General features: G+C 44.9%; 1 protein-coding gene across 1 annotated transcript in view; it reads left to right on the top strand.

Annotated features, from left to right (window-relative positions):
* Positions 1–19,162, top strand: part of TRPM8 (transient receptor potential cation channel subfamily M member 8) — a 58,417-nt gene that overhangs the window by 5,846 nt on the left and 33,409 nt on the right. The window contains 12 exon segments of the mRNA XM_015561884.1: positions 1–87; positions 1,124–1,298; positions 2,452–2,519; positions 5,018–5,215; positions 6,273–6,375; positions 7,678–7,790; positions 12,077–12,367; positions 13,849–13,944; positions 14,650–14,779; positions 16,652–16,797; positions 17,314–17,426; positions 17,768–17,984. The exon segment at positions 1–87 is cut by the window's left edge and continues 12 nt beyond it. Of these exon segments, the coding sequence (XP_015417370.1) occupies positions 1–87; positions 1,124–1,298; positions 2,452–2,519; positions 5,018–5,215; positions 6,273–6,375; positions 7,678–7,790; positions 12,077–12,367; positions 13,849–13,944; positions 14,650–14,779; positions 16,652–16,797; positions 17,314–17,426; positions 17,768–17,984 (1,737 nt within the window).

A 19,162-nucleotide genomic window follows, 5' to 3' on the forward strand; every position in this document is an offset into this window, starting at 1 on the left:
ATTCAGAGGAACATTGTGGCCATTGGCATAGCAGCTTGGGGCATGGTCTCCAACAGGGACACCCTCATCCGGAATTGTGATGTTGAGGTATGGGCGGGATGGGAGGAGGTCTGTGAGGTCACATGGGAGAAAGATCAGGGTGTGGGGCTCTGGCCTGAACGTTGGGGCTCAGTGATGGTGTTAACTCATGGGAAAGTTGGCCTTGCAAGAAAGGCCTTTGGAACCTCAGGAATTAAAAACAAGGATGACATAATCAAAGAATTCCTGGGAAGGAGTTGCCAATGGATGTGTTCAGTTCATTAAAATCTGTTCCCACCAGCCCTGACTGGTGGCTCAGTTGGTTGGAACATTGCCCCGTACACCAAAAACTTGCAGGTTTGATTCCCAATTAGGGCACATACGTAAATGGTGGGTTAGATCTTCAGTCAGGCACATATGAGAGGTAACCAATCGATGTTTCTCTCTCTCTCCCACCCTTTCCTTCCATTCTTTCTAAAAAAATCAATGAAAAAAAAAATATCCTCAGGTGAGGATTAATAACAACAACAACAACAATAACAACAAATTCATTTTCTAATCCCTAGACCCTGGCACAGGTCTTCCCATATGATAGATTGCAAGCAAATATGTATTTGTGCCTATCAATGTCCACCTCTACCTGTACCCAGGTACACACACAAATACATGTGTATGTGTATCTGTGTCTATGTGTGTGAATATATATGTGTGTGTCTGAATATGTGTATATACATGTGTGTATACATATATGTACGTATATGTGCTATCCTTTTCTGAATGCTATCAATTTCAATGAATTTATTCAAAAGAGCACAGGTGATGGAACAAGAACTGGATTGGGAAGCTGACCTTTGCACTGTCACTGGTCACTTACTAGCATGTGATAATAGGCAAGTGACCCAATCATTTTGAATCTTCATTTCTTTATACTAAAATGAAGGCCTGTACTATAAGATCTTTTAAGATGTTCTGAACTTAAGAATCTGGGAAGAGGTATCAAGGTAGCTGAACCCAAAAGGTTAGCCTTCAGAGGAACCTATAAAAATGTCATCATGTGTCTTGGCCGACAAACAGTCTCAAAGACAAGCTTCTGTGTGCTTTCCAGGGCTACTTTTCAGCTCAGTACATTATGGACGACTTCAAGAGGGACCCTCTGTACATCCTGGACAACAATCACACCCACCTGCTGCTGGTGGACAACGGCTGCCACGGGCATCCCACAGTGGAGGCGAAGCTCCGGAACCAGCTGGAGAAGTACATCTCTGAGCGCACCATTCAAGGTCAGGACTCAGGGAGCGGGACACTGGACAAACGTACTAACAGGAGCAGCAGCGGTAGCACCAACAACAGTAGCGACCAGTTATTGAGTGAAGCATGGTGAACCCACCCGATTAATCTCCTATTCCCAAAGAACAGCTGTTATTTCTCTTCTTTCCTCAACATATTCGGATGCTTTGCCAGGGTCACTGCGATAGGTACTCATCAACAGGCTGGAGCAATGACAGATGCTGCCTCGTCCCCCTCTAGTGTGTTAGGATAGAAAGCCTGCTGTCTCTTCTGCTAGACAACAGTTCAAAATAAATAAAATCCTTGATGGCAAATATGAGCTCACAAAACAGTGCAATTAGCTGGCATAGAAATGATAAAAACCAACCTGCTGGCTTAATAGCCGACTGGTTTGCTTCTTTGCATCTTGGCTACTTCGATGTGAAAGAACCATCTTATCAGGGGAGAATGCAGAATTTGTTTGCCATGGAAAGTGAACCACTCACTCTTCCTGTGGTTGACATGTGTGCTGTTGTGGAACCAGATTTGCTCGCGATGTAGTGATCTATTTCATAACAAGGAACTGCTGGAGATGTTCTCAGCTTTACACGTTCATCAATGGGACGTACAAGAAGGGAAGACATTTCTATATGCAGTGCTCCCCTTGAGAGAATAAATAGTTATGCGAATTTTTCACCAGCTCAGAAAAGCATAGGGTTATGCAAACGAGTGAGAGTTTTTATTGTGAGGATAAACTTGAATCTGGCCTAATATATGTTAGCAAAAGTAAATCATTTACAGACTTTAGCATTTTAAATACCAGTAACAAATTGCAGCATGACCTGCGTCATGCTGTTAGCAGCTTGAGACACTAAGACACATCCAGCGTGACGAAGCGGTAAATAGCGAAGTTTGTAGCCGTCACCCCACATCCAGGGCTCACAGGGAAGAAGCTCCTAGTCTTACTCTCCCTGGTGGTAGGTGTCTTAAAAAAAAAAAAGACTAGGTATTGTTTACTTGGTTAAAAATATATTAGGTGTATCATTATTTTCAAATGTGGGATTCTGACCAAAATGTAGATGGTCATTAAGAATTTATCAAATTGATTATTGTACACTGAGAATTTCTAATGAGTCCCAAAATAAGTTTTATGTTCATGTTTTACAGATTCCAACTATGGTGGCAAGGTCCCCATTGTGTGCTTTGCCCAAGGAGGCGGAAGAGAGACTTTAAAAGTGAGTCTTGATTTGGTTTTCTAGAAGATTGGTTAACAACTCACTCATCTAATTTGTATTTTCAGGGTTTGGGGGCTCACCTAATCTAACCTGACTATTTTCACTAGAGCAAGTCAGTAGCATCTTTCCCACCACACAGTGTTTCCCTACCAGGCTTAGGTTGTCTCCTCAGCTAAGATTTAGGAAGAGAATTTGCAGCGACATGAACAGTCTGAATACTCATTGTTGGCTTTGGCCATCAGCCTGCCAAAGAGAAGGGTTGGCATGAACTCATGAGACTTAAGGATCATAACCAGCATGTATCTGCTGGCCACCCCATCTGTGTGGAGATGAGCTGTGATCAGACACACAAAGACTGTTCTAAGACCACCTTGAGCTTACCCACCACATGCTTCCTGGGCATGCAAAGTCTGAGCATCCTGTGTGAAGGAATCTGAAACCCTAAGTGATCTTGAGATCATGGAAAGCTTCTAGAATGATTCCAACCTGCATTGTTGAGCAGTGAGCAAGAATTCTGCTTCCCATTCCATCTTTGTAGACTTGACATAACTGATCTCGTCTTGCCTGCAGCCAGGCATCTGTTCCAACTTCTCAGAGAGCATTAGTGTGGCCATGTGTGGGTGAGTATTTGAAGGCATGAGCATAATTTTCATGATTACACCTTTCCAGGAAGAGGACAGCATAAGGAAGTAATTTTACCTTTCTCTTTTAGTTAATTTCCAGGTTGGCTTGTATATCCCCCCATTTCCCCTAACCTTTTTTAACTCTAAGACAGGGTTAGATTATAGGTATCCGAGGTCCTTGATCCTCTCTCCTCTTATTACCAGAGTACACCCCTACAGTTACAAGCAATTTCTTTCAAAGTTATTTGGAATTTTATAATCTAGCACTTCTCTTTGTTTATTCTTTTATATAACAACTAGAGATCCAGTGCACGGAATCGTGCACTGGTGGAGTTCCTTGGTCTCTCCTGTGCCCTCTCACAATCTGGGACCCCTCGGGGGATGTCAGAGAGCTAGTTTTGGCCTGATCCCCGCAGGCCAGGCTGAGGGATCCCATTGGTGCACAAATCCATGCACAGGGCCTCTAGTATGTATATAAGATCTTTGGTTAATCTCTTCCCGCCCTCCCGCCTCCCCCTTTCCCTCTGAGATTCATCAGTCTGTTCATGCTTCCATGCCTGTACGTTGAGCATCTGCCCCTTGGTGGTCAGTGCACATCATAGCTACTGGTCAAACAGTTGAACGGTCAAACCGTCACCTAGGCTTTTATATATATAGATGATCATTCATTCATTTGTTCATTCATTCATCAGCAGGTGTTTGTTAAGCATCTGCTATAGGATCTATAACTGAGACCATTGTTAAATAAAACTCTTCTGGGAAAGACTTTTCAGAGGAAAATTAAAATAGAGATTTTTTTCAATGTAAAATTATCAGTTTGAAGAAATAGCAGTCACATAAAAGAGGAAGAGAAATGGAGAGAAAGTAACTGAAAGATGATTACATTTATTATATCTCTCTGAAATTTTTAATTTAGAATTCAGCTTTCCAGACAGCTGCTGCAGGCCCAGGATGCTGCATTTCTGGAGCCTTTTCCAGGAATGTCTGCTCAGCCAACTCACAGCCCAAGGCACGGAGCACAGAAGAGAGGAGGGGAAGAGGGTGGACACCAGCTCTTTGTCCCCTCCTCTCTCAGCTCCCGTTTTATCACCCCTGCTCCCACCCAGCACAGCCCTGACACCCATAGCTGGTGCAGTGTGAGGTGGAGAAACATCCCAGCTGGTCTGTGGATCAGCCCTCTGCTCACTCTGATGAAGAAACCACACACTGTATGGGCAACATCTGCTCTAAACAAAGGGTTCGGTCTTGGCTAAAGGAAGATGTTTCACAGCTCTGTACCCATATGATCTCACTGTCAAGGGATTAAAATTCTCATACCTGATTCTCTTGTGCTGGCCTCTCTGGTCTTTATACGGGATGTGAAAGTGTGATAGGTGTGTATCCAGGAAGCAAATTTTTTTCCTCTTTTAATTAAAGGGGCAAGGGAAATTAGTTGAGGAGGGAAATATGAATCAATATAACACAATGTGGCTGCTGCTTTGAAGGTGTTTTCATACCTTAAGAGTATGAATATTGCTAACCTTCATCCGAGAAGCTAGCAACGATAATGTCGAGTGCTGTCACTCAAATTGATGGTGTCAGTATTTGGAATGATCGATTTTGTACACAGGGATATTTTCAAGTATTTGTTGATGGGGAACTTCAATTAGTCACATATATCATTATTATGGATTTTGGCATTAGTACTTTCCTCATTCAATGCCAATAGCAAACATTTTGTTTGCTTCTGATCAAGAGTAAAACCCCAAAGGGAAAGTGCAGGGATGACATGTCAATGTGTTTGGTTAACCACCTTGACTTAGAGCCTTGGTCCTGAGCTAGGTTTCTGGTTGTTGTGTCTCTTCCATCTGACCGGCTCTGTCTCCCCTCTCCCAGGCCATCAACACCTCCATCAAGAGTAAGATTCCCTGTGTGGTGGTGGAGGGCTCGGGGCAGATTGCTGATGTGATCGCAAGCCTGGTGGAGCTGGAGGACACCCTGACCTCTTCCATTGTCAAGGAAAAGTTGGTGCGCTTCTTACCCCGCACTGTGTCCCGTCTGCATGAGGAGGAAACTGAGAGCTGGATCAAATGGGTGAGCTGTGGAGGAGACTTTAGAGGACTCAGAAAAGGGAAGCCAAGTTCATGGGAAGGGAGAACACCTTACATGCTGCCTCCACCAGCAGCTGCAGCTGTTTTACACTTTCTCAGTGACTTTGAAACTGTGCCATGGCCCAAACCAATTTCTTGGTGGAAATGGAAGCTCACACAAATTCAATGACTTGCTGAGCCTCCGTACCTCATAAGGGGTATCATGTAGGTTTACACTCAAGTCTGTCTGTCTGCAAAGCAGGCTAACCCTCTTTTTTTTAGAATTTTTTTTTTACCCTCATCTGAGGATATGTTTTTATTAATTTGAGAGAGAGGAGAGAGGAAGGGAGAGGGAGGGGGGAAGGAGAGGAGAGAGAGAGAAACATGGATCGGTTGCCTCCCCTACATGCCCAACTTGCTTCCTCCTCTAGAAGTAGCGCTTCCTCTCCAAGCTCTCCAACGCCTGAAACCATGGAATTAGGGGGCTCTGCCTCCCCAGAGCTTTGATTTTATAAAAAATTTTTACAATTAACTATTACAGAAAATTCCCAAAGGATGATATAGCAGATCCCTTCTCTATTCACCCAGTCACTGAGTCCTCTTGGCTCTTGTTCACATTGAACCTTCCCTGCCTATAGTTTAAGCCCTTATGACCACACTTGGACAATTTCTGTGATTTTCTGTTGCCCTTTTCTCATTTATTCATTTACTCAATAATAGAACACCATGTGCCAGGCTTGGCCAAACACACACACACACACACACACACACACACACACACACATCCCTGTCAATGGGCCCCTCTGCTTTTTGTTACATGTGTCCTTATATAACCTGTATTCTCACTGTGGCCAAGGACTTCATATTTCCAATTTAGAAATTAGACTCTATGGGCACAGGAACTTTAGGTGGGGTAAGGAGATCTGGAACTGCCCTGTAGATGGTATTTTTTTTTAAGTAGAATAAAAGGTTGTGTTTTTTTTTTTACCAAAAGTGTGAGCTTTATACTCCTAATGTCTAAAACCAGTTGGCTGACAACTCTGTTCTTTAAACGTTGCCAGCTCAAAGAAATTCTCGAAAGCTCTCACCTGTTAACAGTTATTAAAATGGAAGAGGCTGGGGATGAAATTGTGAGCAACGCCATTTCCTATGCTTTGTACAAAGGTGAGTAAAAATAGCCACTCTGGAAGTCTCAGCTTTGTGTTGCTTCCTGTGACTTGCATTTGTGTTTTAAATGGCTCCATTGAAATAGAATGTTGTGCTTAGTTTTGATTATGATAGATTAAAAGCTACAATAACTACTGTTGACCTGCTGCGTTAAATTTCCTTGGTTACATATTTTTAATAGAACAAAACATTTTTATGTCATTAAAATGCTGGTCAAATCCAGTCGCAGCACTCTTCAAAGACCTGTCTCTAACAGTGGCTTAGAATTATTTTTTGTGTCTCAGCCTCCTCTGAGAGTGTGATAAAGCCATAGGCATTTGTCCTAGGGGTCCACATATATGCACATACACACTTCACACACATCAGTGATTCTGCATCAGTTTCAGGGTTTACAAATCTCCTGGAGCCGAGGAGTGAAGTTCAGGTTAAAACTTCTCACCTATGATCTTGACTAGAATTCCATGCAGGTGGATGTTACCTGAAGTAAATAGAACCTTGGCAAAGACCATCTAGAGTTGAGCTTCCTGATTTTAACTGTAAGGTATGCAGAGCAGGGCGAGCCACATAGGAAGTGGGATTTAAACATTCACTATTTTAAAAAAAAAATATTTTATTGATTTTTTACAGAGAGGAAAGGAGAGGGATAGAGAGTTAGAAACATTGAGAGAGAAACATTGATCAGCTGCCTCCTGTACACTCCCCGCTGGGGATGTGCCCGCACCCAAGGTACATGCCCTTGACCGGAGTTGAACCCGGGACCCTTCAGTCCGCAGGCTGATGCTCTATCCACTGAGTCAAACCGGTTACGGCTAAACATTTGCCATTTGTTGGAATCATTTTTACTGTGCTTGCCAGAAATTTGGTTGTAAGTATATTTATTAAAATAGGATTATATCTGTAGAGAAACATAGATCAGAATATATTAGCTCTGGAAAAGACAAGTAGAACATTGTTGTAATATGGCATTATTTCATAGTGTAAGTCAGGTATGGTTTTTGAAATATCACATTTATGGAATCTGAATCTATGGAAAAATATCAATATACCATTTACATGGTTAGAATATGAAGTGGAAAACATTATTGCCACTTGAATTGATCCTCATTATATACTTTGGGACATCCAGAATATTGATAAGAATGAGTGAAAATAAAGTGAAAGGACAGTTGTGAGTGTCTGCTTCTTGAAGAAGTTGCTTGGACTCCCCTGGGGAAAATGGCTCTGATAATGGGTCATACCAATGGCTCTGGCCCTTTTATTTCTGGGCCTTTGGTGGTTGACTCTGCTGCCCTCTTGTAGCCTTTAGCACCAACAAGCAGGACAACTGGAACGGGCAGCTGAAGCTGCTGCTGGAGTGGAACCAGCTGGACCTGGCCAACGATGAGATTTTCACCAACGACTGCCGCTGGGAGGTACGTTAGCAGCTCTCCTGGCTATTCCAGCCTCAGGTCTGGTCCATTTCTGACAAGGACTCTGGTATTAACTCTTGCAAAGGGTTGTTTTCTGGTCCATCAATTTTTGCCAGGCCTCCCTTTCCTCCTCTGTAGTATGGGGTAACAATATTGACTTAGTAGGTTTGTTGTGAAGAGATGATAATAAATGCACTGATGGGAGAACTCTCAATACATGAATGCCATCCACATTTATAGCCCTCAGCCGTGATGTGAGAGCCGCTTCTCCATCCGGGTGCAGAGGTGCAGCTCCCCTGGCAGTGGGTGGGCGGGAAGATGGGGAAAATATGTCACATGATTGGAATGGGTATCAGCAGTAGCTTTACTAAAAATGAAGACAGCCGTACTCATTTTGCTCCCTGCCCCATCTACCTAGCCAGGTTCTGATAAGAGAATTGCTAGCAGTGAGATGCATCGGAGAAGTTAGCACAATTTGGTTGAAGACACACAGTGAATGTCTTAGAGCTAGAGGATTGGGGCTCCCCGCCAATGAGCACCTCCAACATGCAAGTGTTATGTCCCCAAAACACTATTTTACCCCAATGTAGTGACTTTTCTCACTTGCAATTTGATCAGAGTTATAGAACCACACTTTCCAGGGATGTCCTCTTATGTACAACTACAGTTAAATCAGCCACGGAAGCTGGTTTGTAGCAACAATCACAAGCCGTCACACTTGCACCTGCAATGCTGTGGGTGTCTCTGTTCTCAGCTCCTTCTGAATTAATCTGAGTCACTCGTGAGCAGCTGGAATTTACTTAATTTTATACACGTATGCATAGATTTGAAGGTGCATGCATTTCATAACTGGCATCCTTTGCAGCCAGGTTCAGAAACCACTTTTAGGCCTACTGTTGTATAATCAATGATGAAGACTTGATTTATATTAACAGGTGATAAATTTTAATAACAGAATGCAAATAAAGTAATGACTTATAGATTTTTAAATTATTCATTCCTGCAGCAAACATTATCTTGTGTTTGGTCTTTGCATTTAATGAACTGCATTACACATTGCAAAGCTTTTGTTAGTTGAGTGAAAGAGGGAAAGTATAAGTAGATGTAGTTAATTGATTCATAAATGGATCCCTGTGTGAGAAATGGTCTCTTTAAGTAAGGTCATATGATATAAATAAACATAAACTCAGGCACATATTGAATGGTGCATTTAATTTTATTAACTCAGCCTAAGACAGTGGAGGAGGAAGGGCGTAACGGCTAAGCATATGGATGGGCTCTGGAGGCAGCCCATCGGCCTGACTTAACCTCTGCAAGGCATTTAACCTCTCCGCGCCTCAGATCCCTCAGATGTGGCGCGGTGGAGCCTGCTCATGCTGGCTTGCAAGAGCCGACTGCTAAGGCTTTAGAGATTTTTGCGAGTCAGTAATTAAATACCATCATTATTAAAATTCAACTATAGCCCAACCAGGGTGACTCAGTGGATTGAGTACCAAGAGGTCATCAGTTTGATTCGTAGTCAGTGCATATGCCCAGGTTTTGGGCCCAATCCCTGGGAGGCAGCCGATTGATGTTTCTCTCTCATCAGTGTTTCTATCTCCTTCTCCCTTCCTTTCTCTCTAAAAAAAAAATCAATAAAAACATATTTTTAAAAAATTCAGCCCTAGCCGGTTTGGCTCAGTGGATAGAGCCTGCAAACCGGGAGGTCCCAGGTTCAATTCCGATCAAGGGCACATGCCCGGGTTGTGGGCTCGATCCCCAGTGGGCGATTTGCAGGAGGCAGCCAATCCATGATTCTCTTCAATCATGGATGTTTCTCTCTCTCTCTCTCTCTTCCTTCCTCTCTGAAATCAATAAAAATATATTTTTTAAAAAATTCAATTATATAGACTTAGAACTAAATACATTTTATTAAAAAACAAAGGTTATACATAGTTAAAACTCATTGCTTTCTAATTATTTTACTACATTTATTATTATCTCTAGGCTCTGGGCATTATTTCTGTCTATTGCGTCTGCATGCTGGAAATAGCACAAGTGGTGTGCTACTCCAGGTCTATTTTCAATTCTGCATTCAATGATGGCACGTTGGCAGCTGGAAGTTAGCCACAGTGAGAGCATTTACACAATAGGAATTGGCAAGACTACAAAGTGGGGTCTATTATTTTCTTCCAGAGAGCTGGCTGTTAAACATTTACCGGCACACTGCAGCTCATCTGAAAATGGAGATGATAATAGCAGTACCTACCTCATTGGGTTGTTACAATGATTAAATTGGATAATGTTTCTGTAGTGCTTAGGAACATTGGCTCATATTAAATGATATATAAGTATTTGTTTAAAAATACATAAAAGTCGTTAGAATAATGGTAATGTTGGTGTGACCTTTTACATCACACAAAGCAGTTTCGTTGTGTTAGTTCACTTACCCCTCACACTGACCCATAGTGGGGACTTTCTCACTTTCCTGGGTAACAAACCAGGGATCCATGAGTACCACAGGAGGGGATTACTGATGTTTGATTTTTTTTTTAAAAAAATATCTTTTTATTTATTTCAGAGAGAGAAAGGGATAAGGAGAGAGGGATAGAAACATCACTGATGAAGGAGAACCATTGATGGGCTACCTGCTGTATGCCCCCTTCTGGGGATTGCGCCCACAATCTGGGCATGTGCCCTGACAGGAATTTAACTGTGACCTCCTGGTTTATAGGTTGATGCTCAATCGTGGAGCCACACCAGCCGGGCCTCACTTTTTTTGAGGGCCTGCTCTGACCTTGAATTTCTGAAAGCATCCTGACCTATGTTATCTCATTTCATCTCCACATGCACCTACGTATTTTCTAGAAGAGCTGACTGAGGGTCAGGGAAAATCTTGTCATACTGAGGCTCAGGTCACACATCTGGGTTTGTAAACAAAGATGTGTGCGTGGTTCTCAAAGTGTGGTCCTGCACCTGTGGCAGCTCAGGAACGACCTGGGAACCTGTTAGCAGCACAGATGATCAGACTCTGTCTCAGGCTTGTTAAAGGATGGATTTGGAGGTTGACAACAGCACCCTGTGTTTAGTAAGCCTCCTGGGTGACTCTGGTTGATGTCTGAGGACCGCTGCCCTATGGGTGACCAGCGAAAGGCAAACGGATTTAGAAGGAATTGTGAAACTGGGTACAAGGCACACTTTCCCTGAGGATAGAGGAGAAAGGGCCGCTGCCTTCCTTAGGACAGCCAACTCTCCCCTCCCTGTCCCTCCTGGAGCCACAGTGTGGGCCCTGAGAGATCCTTGACTGTTTCCTCTGTAGGCAACGTGTGATTCCCAGGGATCCAGCACTAGACAGACACAGCAACCGCCAAGACTACCCTTAGCAGAGACATTCATGACACCAGGGCCAGGGGAGTTTCACGAGTGAAGTGGGCTGGGTGGACGGCAGTGAGCATTGGTGGGGTCCCTGGGGAGTGGAGGACCCAGGTTCCAGGAGCAGCTGCCATTCAGCTCCATGATGGTACTCCATGTTGTCCAGCCTTCTGAATTTCAATGCTGGAAAAGTGGATTTGTATGAACTTTCTAATTTTTAATGTTGGCAACTGAATTGAATTGTAAGAAATACTATGAAAGACAAAGGGAACATATCTGAGACCTGGTGTGACCCGTAGACCACCGGTTTCTATCTGAACTAAACGTTGCTTGTCCTTTATTAAAATTCCCAATATGCTTCTCTGGAATAGGTTTTATTAGGAGTCCAGAAAGTAGAGATAAAGATAAATCATAACCAAGCACAATTGTCAATTATTTCAGTGATGCTATTATGCAACATGATCAGGTATGTTCTTGGTGGCATGTGGCTTGAAGGGCAACAGAAGATCCCATGACCCAGAGCAAGGTGTTGGCTGTTGGTGGCTCACAATCAGGGTCCACTGGAGACGTCAGGGAAATGGTGTGAGCTGTACATTCCCCACCCCCTGAGTGCTTCCCTTATGCCAGGCTCTGGGATAAATCCTTGACCAGCATAATCCCTACATGGGTATAATGATCTCTACCTTACCACAGCAGGAGACCAAGTCACATCCAAGCCCACATCTGGCTGATGTAAGAAATCCTACTTCCCCTGAGTGTGAATTATAATCCAATGTCGTATTTCAATGGAAAAGGTGTATTTTATTCTCAAGACGGGAGCTCAAAAGAAGTTGAAGATCCTACTACTTTGTGGCTGGAAATATGATGTGGCCGAGAAAGGCCTGTGCTTCCTTTCCTGGGCCCAGGGCATGAGTACTCTCTCTGCTCTCTTTCCTCAGTCTGCCGACCTTCGGGAGGTCATGTTCATGGCTCTCATAAAGGACAGGCCCAAGTTTGTCCGCCTTTTCCTGGAGAACGGCCTGAACCTGCGGAAGTTTCTCACCAGCGACGTCCTCACCGAGCTCTTCTCCAATCACTTCAGCACCCTCGTGTATCGGAACCTACAGATTGCCAAGAATTCCTACAACGACACCCTCCTCACATTCGTCTGGAAACTGGTGGCCAACTTCCGGAGGAGCTCCAGGAAGGAAGACAGAAGCAGCAGGGACGAGACGGACGTAGAACTTCACGTATGTAATGGGAGACCTGTCTGCTTGAGTTCTCTGATCTTTTGAGTCTTCCTTCAAAAAAGTTTCCCACTCCCTACTTCATCGCTGTAAGGTAGCAAACGTGTTGGCATTCTTGTTTTTTTCTACTGCCTTTACTGAAGATAACGAGTCTCCCTTGTGAGTTTTCTGATGTCTGCTCTATGCTCTGTGCTTTATTTCAAACTACTTGTTGCAGAGTTTCTTAATTGCAAAGCTCAGGGAACAGGGGCACATGCATGGCTGCCTGTTCATGTCTTAGTCTTTTGGATATGACCTGCCTAAAATTGCTCTCCACTGCCCATGTAAAGGGCTAAAGAACTGCCACATTTTCTTTTGTGGATAAAAGGGGCAGTGGTTATTTCCAAAGGGATGATCCAGGTACCCCTTGGAGAGGATGCTGTGACTAGCAATATGAACACCTATATTCTCTAGGCCTTCCTATCTTAGGTACAGGCAGTTCCCAGCCACCAGGACCTGCAGCTCTCTGCTCTGAGCCTGATGCCCACAGTGGGTGTATGAAAATCCCAGGCCCTCCCTGTAAGAACAGGTAATTCTGAGGCATGTATGCTGCACTGGTTCCCAGGGCTGCCTAGCGAGACTGATCTCTAGCTAACTACCAAGACAATGAGCCTGTTGACAATGCGCCTCAATGGGTTCTTTCCTTTTGGATCTCATTTTCTCAGATGCCCGTTGGTTTTTCTGGGATTGCCTCTTAAGTAAACTACATGTCTCAGGATTGCTTCAGGGGAAGCTAGGTCATTGTCTTTAGTGACTCTAGGATTTTAATATGTGTGCCTATATTGCAAAAAATCTAAAGGGCTCGGTGTTTAGGAAGTGTTAGGGAAGCCTCTTGTTGACACTATTTATGTTCAAACCCTCTGCAGTATCCATAACCAGGCTTGACAGTTTGGACCTTGGTAAAACCTGTGTATAGGAAAATACACATCCTGTTGTTTTCTATCTGAAAAGGTTCCCCTGGGAGATATGGGGTGCTGAGTAAGAGCTGGGGTTTCAATTAATGTATTAGGAATCAAAACGCCAAAGAGATAAGCCACAGCTCTGTAGTGTGGTAATTGAACTTAACCAAACTATAGGGAAAGTTAGAATTAGTCTGAATGCTTTTTCTAGATGAGAAATTGATTTGTAGGGTGGGATTGCTCGCTCTTCAGCTGTCAGAAGTCATTCAGTGGTCAGGTTGTTCTCGGCGCCACTTTCACTCTTTATACCTCTCCATCTAGTTGTACATTGTCTTCTATGATCGATAAAAGATTTTGTGTCAGATTATACCACCTGGTGGCTTGCAGAGCTGAGAACTGTGTCCCTGTGCTGTTAGGATGAATTTGTTCACCGAAAACGGAGCCTCCAAACATGGGCTCTCTGCTCAGGCATTCCGACCCCCCATTTTCCTTCTTAGAGGAGTGCAGCTAGGGTGACCCTCCTTTGCACTTTCTCTAACCCTCCAGGACGTGTCTCCTATTACTCGGCACCCCCTGCAAGCACTCTTCATCTGGGCCATCCTGCAGAACAAGAAGGAGCTCTCCAAAGTCATCTGGGAGCAGGTGAGTGAGCAAGCCCAAGCCACGCGTCTGCCTTCCTGTGGCTGTCTGGACCTCCAGACTCTCTTGCCTAACCTAAAACATCCTCCATACAATGGAATGTCTGCTGTCAGGTGAGTACGGCTGAGCCTGTTTCATCGTCGGCAGAGGTGTGTCTGGGAGGAGAGGCCGCTGGAAGGGAGCTGTGCTTGGTGGGCGATCCAGTAGGCACTTGCTTCTCAGGTGTGTGTGGGTGTGTGATTGTTTTCCAAGTGGATGAAGTTTTAAGTTTAATTTTTAAAATTTATTTCTAGCTATATTGAATAATAGACAGAAGTAGGGCCTGGACACATTTTGCTTTGGGAAACTTACTGAGATTTTTCTTTGTGATTCAGCACAGAATGATGTTTTGGAAATGATTTATGGACAGTTGAAAAGAAGCTACGTTCTCTATTTTTAGTGCATAAAATCGGATATTGAATATTGAGTTCATACACAGTCTTACTACATTATCGGGGCTTCCAAGGCCTTATCCACTTGCTATTTTCCTTTTCTTATGCTAATTTCATGTTGACTATTTTATGCACATTGCGAATTTTGCTTTAAGTCATTACGAACAGTTTAGATTTTGCCATTTTGCCATGAGTTTGTCCTCGTTTGACATAAGGGTTGACTTGACCACTTCAAGGGATTATGAATTAACCCTGACATTTTCCGCCCTTCTCAAAGACCAAGGGCTGCACCCTGGCGGCCCTGGGAGCCAGCAAGCTCCTGAAGACTCTGGCCAAGGTGAAGAGCGACATCAATGCTGCTGGGGAGTCTGAGGAGCTGGCCAATGAGTATGAGACCCGCGCAGTAGGTAAGCTTCCTGGCCAGGATGTCACGTGGGCACAGGCATGCCCATGACACTCATGTGCCAGATGGCAGAGCTCAGTGGCATGTCAACGCTCCTCGATTGGCCTGATCTGTGGGCTGCAGAACATGTGGCTAGGTGTTCATGTGTCTGGCAGAAGTCACAGGCCCCTTGATCCTGGTACTTATTGACTTTTCCTAGAATGAAAGTGGGAAATCTTGGGCTCTCTCATTTCCCAGGGCCAGGTCTAAGTAGCTCAGGTGGGTGTGTGTGGGGAGTGAGGGTGTTGTGTTTGGATGCTATTAAGAAACTGAAGGTCTGAGGTTTTACCTGACTTGCAACTCATTACGTTAGCTTTCCAGTTTCATATATACATGCTGGTAGGACCCTAGGCCCCTGGTTCATTACTGGTATCATAGGCAGCAGTCGGAGAAGCATCTTGGGTCGGCCCTCCGTGCCTTGATTCCCCTTCAGTGATGTGAACAAGGGCTGGTTCTGTCAGGGCTGCAGGTGACCTGCCCACGCTCCCCTCTAGGGCGAGATCACCCAGGACCTGCAATGGAAGGCGGGAGAGGCAGCCCTAAACGTTATCTCCCGGAGTGCCTGTCCTCTGTTTGCTAGTCAATGTCCCTGAACACAGCTTATCAGGGCCCTTGGCTCGGAAGGCCCAGACTGGGTTGGGGTGTGAGGAAACCAGCATCAGTGGCCTCCCAACAGCAGCGTCTCAGACCTGCTCAGCTGTTTCCTTTTTCAGCCGAGAGTTTTGAGTTTGCAATGTGGTACGTCCTGAAACGCATGCGTGTTTGTCTGTTGTTGTCGCTGATGAAAAAATGCTCATGAGCTCAGCTTCTCTGGGTTGGAAAAAAATGTGTCCAATGACTTCTTTTAATATATTAAATTATGTTAATTTATGACTGACCTCAACTAGGTAATGGCTCCTAATACAGGGTGTCCCCTAAAAAATATATGCACACTTTGAATGATTATAAAGTCAGTGTTTATTAACATAACGTTCATTTTCAAAGTTGAAAAGAATCTACAGAAATGAATAATTTTTTTGTCAATGCCTGCTTTCAAACTGATGACCGTTTTGGTCCAGGCACTGCTGATAAGGCAAAGCAATGGAACTGCAAACATCAAGAATCATTTCTTTCGGTATTTGTGTGCCTTCAGTTCACTGACTGTTGCTTTGGTTTATACCATAAACTTTATCTTTTATGTATCCCCATAAAAAACTCTAGTGGTATTTTAGGATAAATTTTCTTTGTTCAAACCTTAGTCTGGTTTCACCCATTATTTCAAATCAGTTAAACCTGAAAAGGAGTGAAATTGAGTGAGTTACCAGCTGTGAAAGTGCATATACATTTTTTGGGGACACCCTATATTTTACCAAATGTCCTCTAAAGATCTGCACTCTAGTCTCTTTGTCATTAGGTCTCCAGACATAAGCACACCCTTAGTGCAATATGTTGGTGTTTCCTAGATTTTTTGACTTTTTTGCACCATGCTTTATCTGCAAAGAAAACTCACCAAGAAAGCACAGCATGTAAATGAAATGGGGGTGGGGGCGAGGTTTGCTCTGGGAAAGGCAAGCAGAGGGTCTGGGTCCCTCCCCAGTGGCTGAGCCTCACCAAAGAGGGGCTCCAGGTGCTCAGCGCAGCCAGTTCCCCGTGCATCTGTTGGCATCTGTTGCCATGGGAGCTGTGCTGGGGACGCTGTGTGCAAGGGAAATCCCGTGCTCAGAAAGAATCATGTTGTGCCAGCATTTTCTATGCTTTTTGCAAACCAGGGAGCTCACTGGGGGACGGGGGAGGACAGCCCTGGGTGTTGGCCACCCCTGCCCCAGCTCCCCTCACTCTGGTGCTGATGTGACTGTAGAGCTGTTCACGGAGTGTTACAGCAGCGACGAAGACTTGGCTGAGCAGCTGCTGGTCTACTCATGTGAGGCCTGGGGGGGAAGCAACTGTTTGGAGCTGGCGGTGGAGGCAACAGACCAGCACTTCATCGCCCAGCCTGGGGTCCAGGTAAACGACGTACAGTCATGTCCAGAAACGTGCCTTTTACATCAGATGCTATTAGCAACCTTAAAAAAATATAATATTAGTAACAAACTGCAACTTCAACGTGAAAGCCCTGGTGGGAGAAGGTGGGTGATGCTACGGGCGATGGCGGTGTCTAGGCATCGGGATGTCTTTGCTCCATGGGAGGGTGCTGAAGAGAGAACATCCTTTGAGTTTCCACAAAGCAGAGAGCTCAGCACCACAATTATGGGTGGAGTCTTGGGATCCAGTGCCTGGGTCCCTGCATCCCTAACCAGGAGTGTGATGATGGGCAGGTTATACAGAACCCATGTAAGGACAGGATAGAAAATTAAACAGTTTCAAATTGTGGTCATAGCCCCTTAGGACCCAGGTAACTGATATAGATGGAGAAGAACCCTATTTACTTGGGGCGGTACGAGGCCCAGTAAGAAAGGTTGGGTACCGTCCTGCATGTCAGCATTAATAAGTACCCTGTCCTTTGTCTTTGTTCCCCCGTAGAATTTCCTTTCCAAACAATGGTATGGGGAGATCTCCCGAGACACCAAGAACTGGAAGATTATCCTGTGTCTATTTATCATACCCTTGGTTGGCTGTGGCTTTGTATCATTTAGGTATGAAACCAAGACACATTTGTATGTATGTACATGTGCATGTGCGTGTGTGTGTGCGCATGTGCACGCTCCCATGTAAAGAACTGTAAGGCCTGCAACTTAGGATGTTCACTCTGCCACCTACAATTAGGTCTGGGATCATCTCTTCCTTTCCCTGGGTTTGATATTAAACAGGTAGAGGTGGGGCCATGTCTCCACTCTCGTAGGCAGAATTGAGATTTGTTAACCATGAAGTGCCAAGGGCTGACACTTGGCCGGTCCATCTCAGAGCAGCCTGACCCCCCGGCCCCGCCGTGGGTCTGTGTTTGCAAGGACAGTGATGATGCTCTCACGCTGTCCAGGAAGAAGCCGGTGGACAGGCACCGGAAGCTCCTGTGGTACTATGTGGCCTTCTTCACCTCCCCCTTCGTGGTCTTCTCCTGGAACGTGATCTTCTACATCGCCTTCCTCCTGCTCTTCGCCTATGTGCTGCTCATGGATTTTCACTCGGTGCCACACTTGCCCGAGCTGGTCCTGTATGCGCTGGTCTTTGTCCTGTTCTGCGATGAAGTGAGACAGGTAGGACAGCCCCACATGGGGCACCTCTCCCTCCCTCGGAGAGGGGGGTGGGGGGGCAGTATCTTCCTCATGCCCAAGAGGAGCAGAAGTTGCTTCTGAAGTTCCAAAGTCACTATTTTCCCCAAAATAATTTGTGGTAGTCTATGGACTTTTCAGCCTCGCAGCACTCCAGTGCGCTCCAGGTCTCTGAGTGCCAGTGCGCTCTTTGCTCTCTAACTGATGTTCATGGATGATGAATTCCTCAGCGTCGAGAGTGGATCCAAAGAGCACATTGACCTCGGGCTTAAACCATGCCCATCACCAGGAGCTGTCTGTGCTCTGACTGTCGCCAGGGGAGGCAGTGGGATGAGTGGCAGGGGAGTGGGAGGGCTTTCAGCTCAGAGCATCTTAATGCCCTCCATGTCCAAGGGACATACTGGAAAGTCATAGAAGTCCCTGTGGACTGCAACGACTTTGTGTGAATTATTCATGGTGATTTTCTGCAGTTTCCTGAGATCTGCATTCTCCACCACTGAATCCAAAACCTTAGCCCAGGACTGGCATGGAGTAGGCACTCAGCTCCTAATTATTGAATAAATAATATCGATGGTGAAGGATGGTGCTGTCCCTAAACCATTATTAAAAGTGACCCCAGAAAATCTGGTCAGACTTAGCAGTTTACAGATTATGAGAATTGCTGGAGTAGTCCTTTTCTTGTCCCTTCTGAGTCTAAACCTAACATCATATGCATTCGACACGTAGGGCCTACGTGCCTACAGCATATGAGACACTATGCCCCATGCTTCGAGAGATTTGGAAGGATGGAGAATGCTGTTCTCGACCTCACAGAGTCTCTGCCTAGTAAAGAAACCTTAAATTGGTTTCAACTAACATGTCAACTCTGATAGACGTTTTTGTGTGACTTCTAGTTGTCCTGGAAAGACTCTAAGGGTCTCTCTGTTCTTAGTAGGCGGGGGTGGGTGGGTGAGGGGTGAGTGTCTTGATCAGTTAGTGATGTCTGCATGGGTTTGACAGATGGGAAGAGTCCTGCTTTCCCTTGCCCAGTAGGTGAAGTGCAGGTGAGGGATGGAGACAAGGTGGAGGTGGAGAAAGAAGAAGGTAAATGACACAAGTCAGTGTTAAGCATGACAAGATTATCAGGCTTTATGTCTACCAGAAAGCGCCCCCCCCCCCCAAGG

The sequence above is a fragment of the Myotis davidii genome, unplaced genomic scaffold (genome assembly GCF_000327345.1).
Source record: "Myotis davidii unplaced genomic scaffold, ASM32734v1 scaffold370, whole genome shotgun sequence".
NCBI classification, from domain to species: Eukaryota; Metazoa; Chordata; class Mammalia; order Chiroptera; family Vespertilionidae; genus Myotis; species Myotis davidii.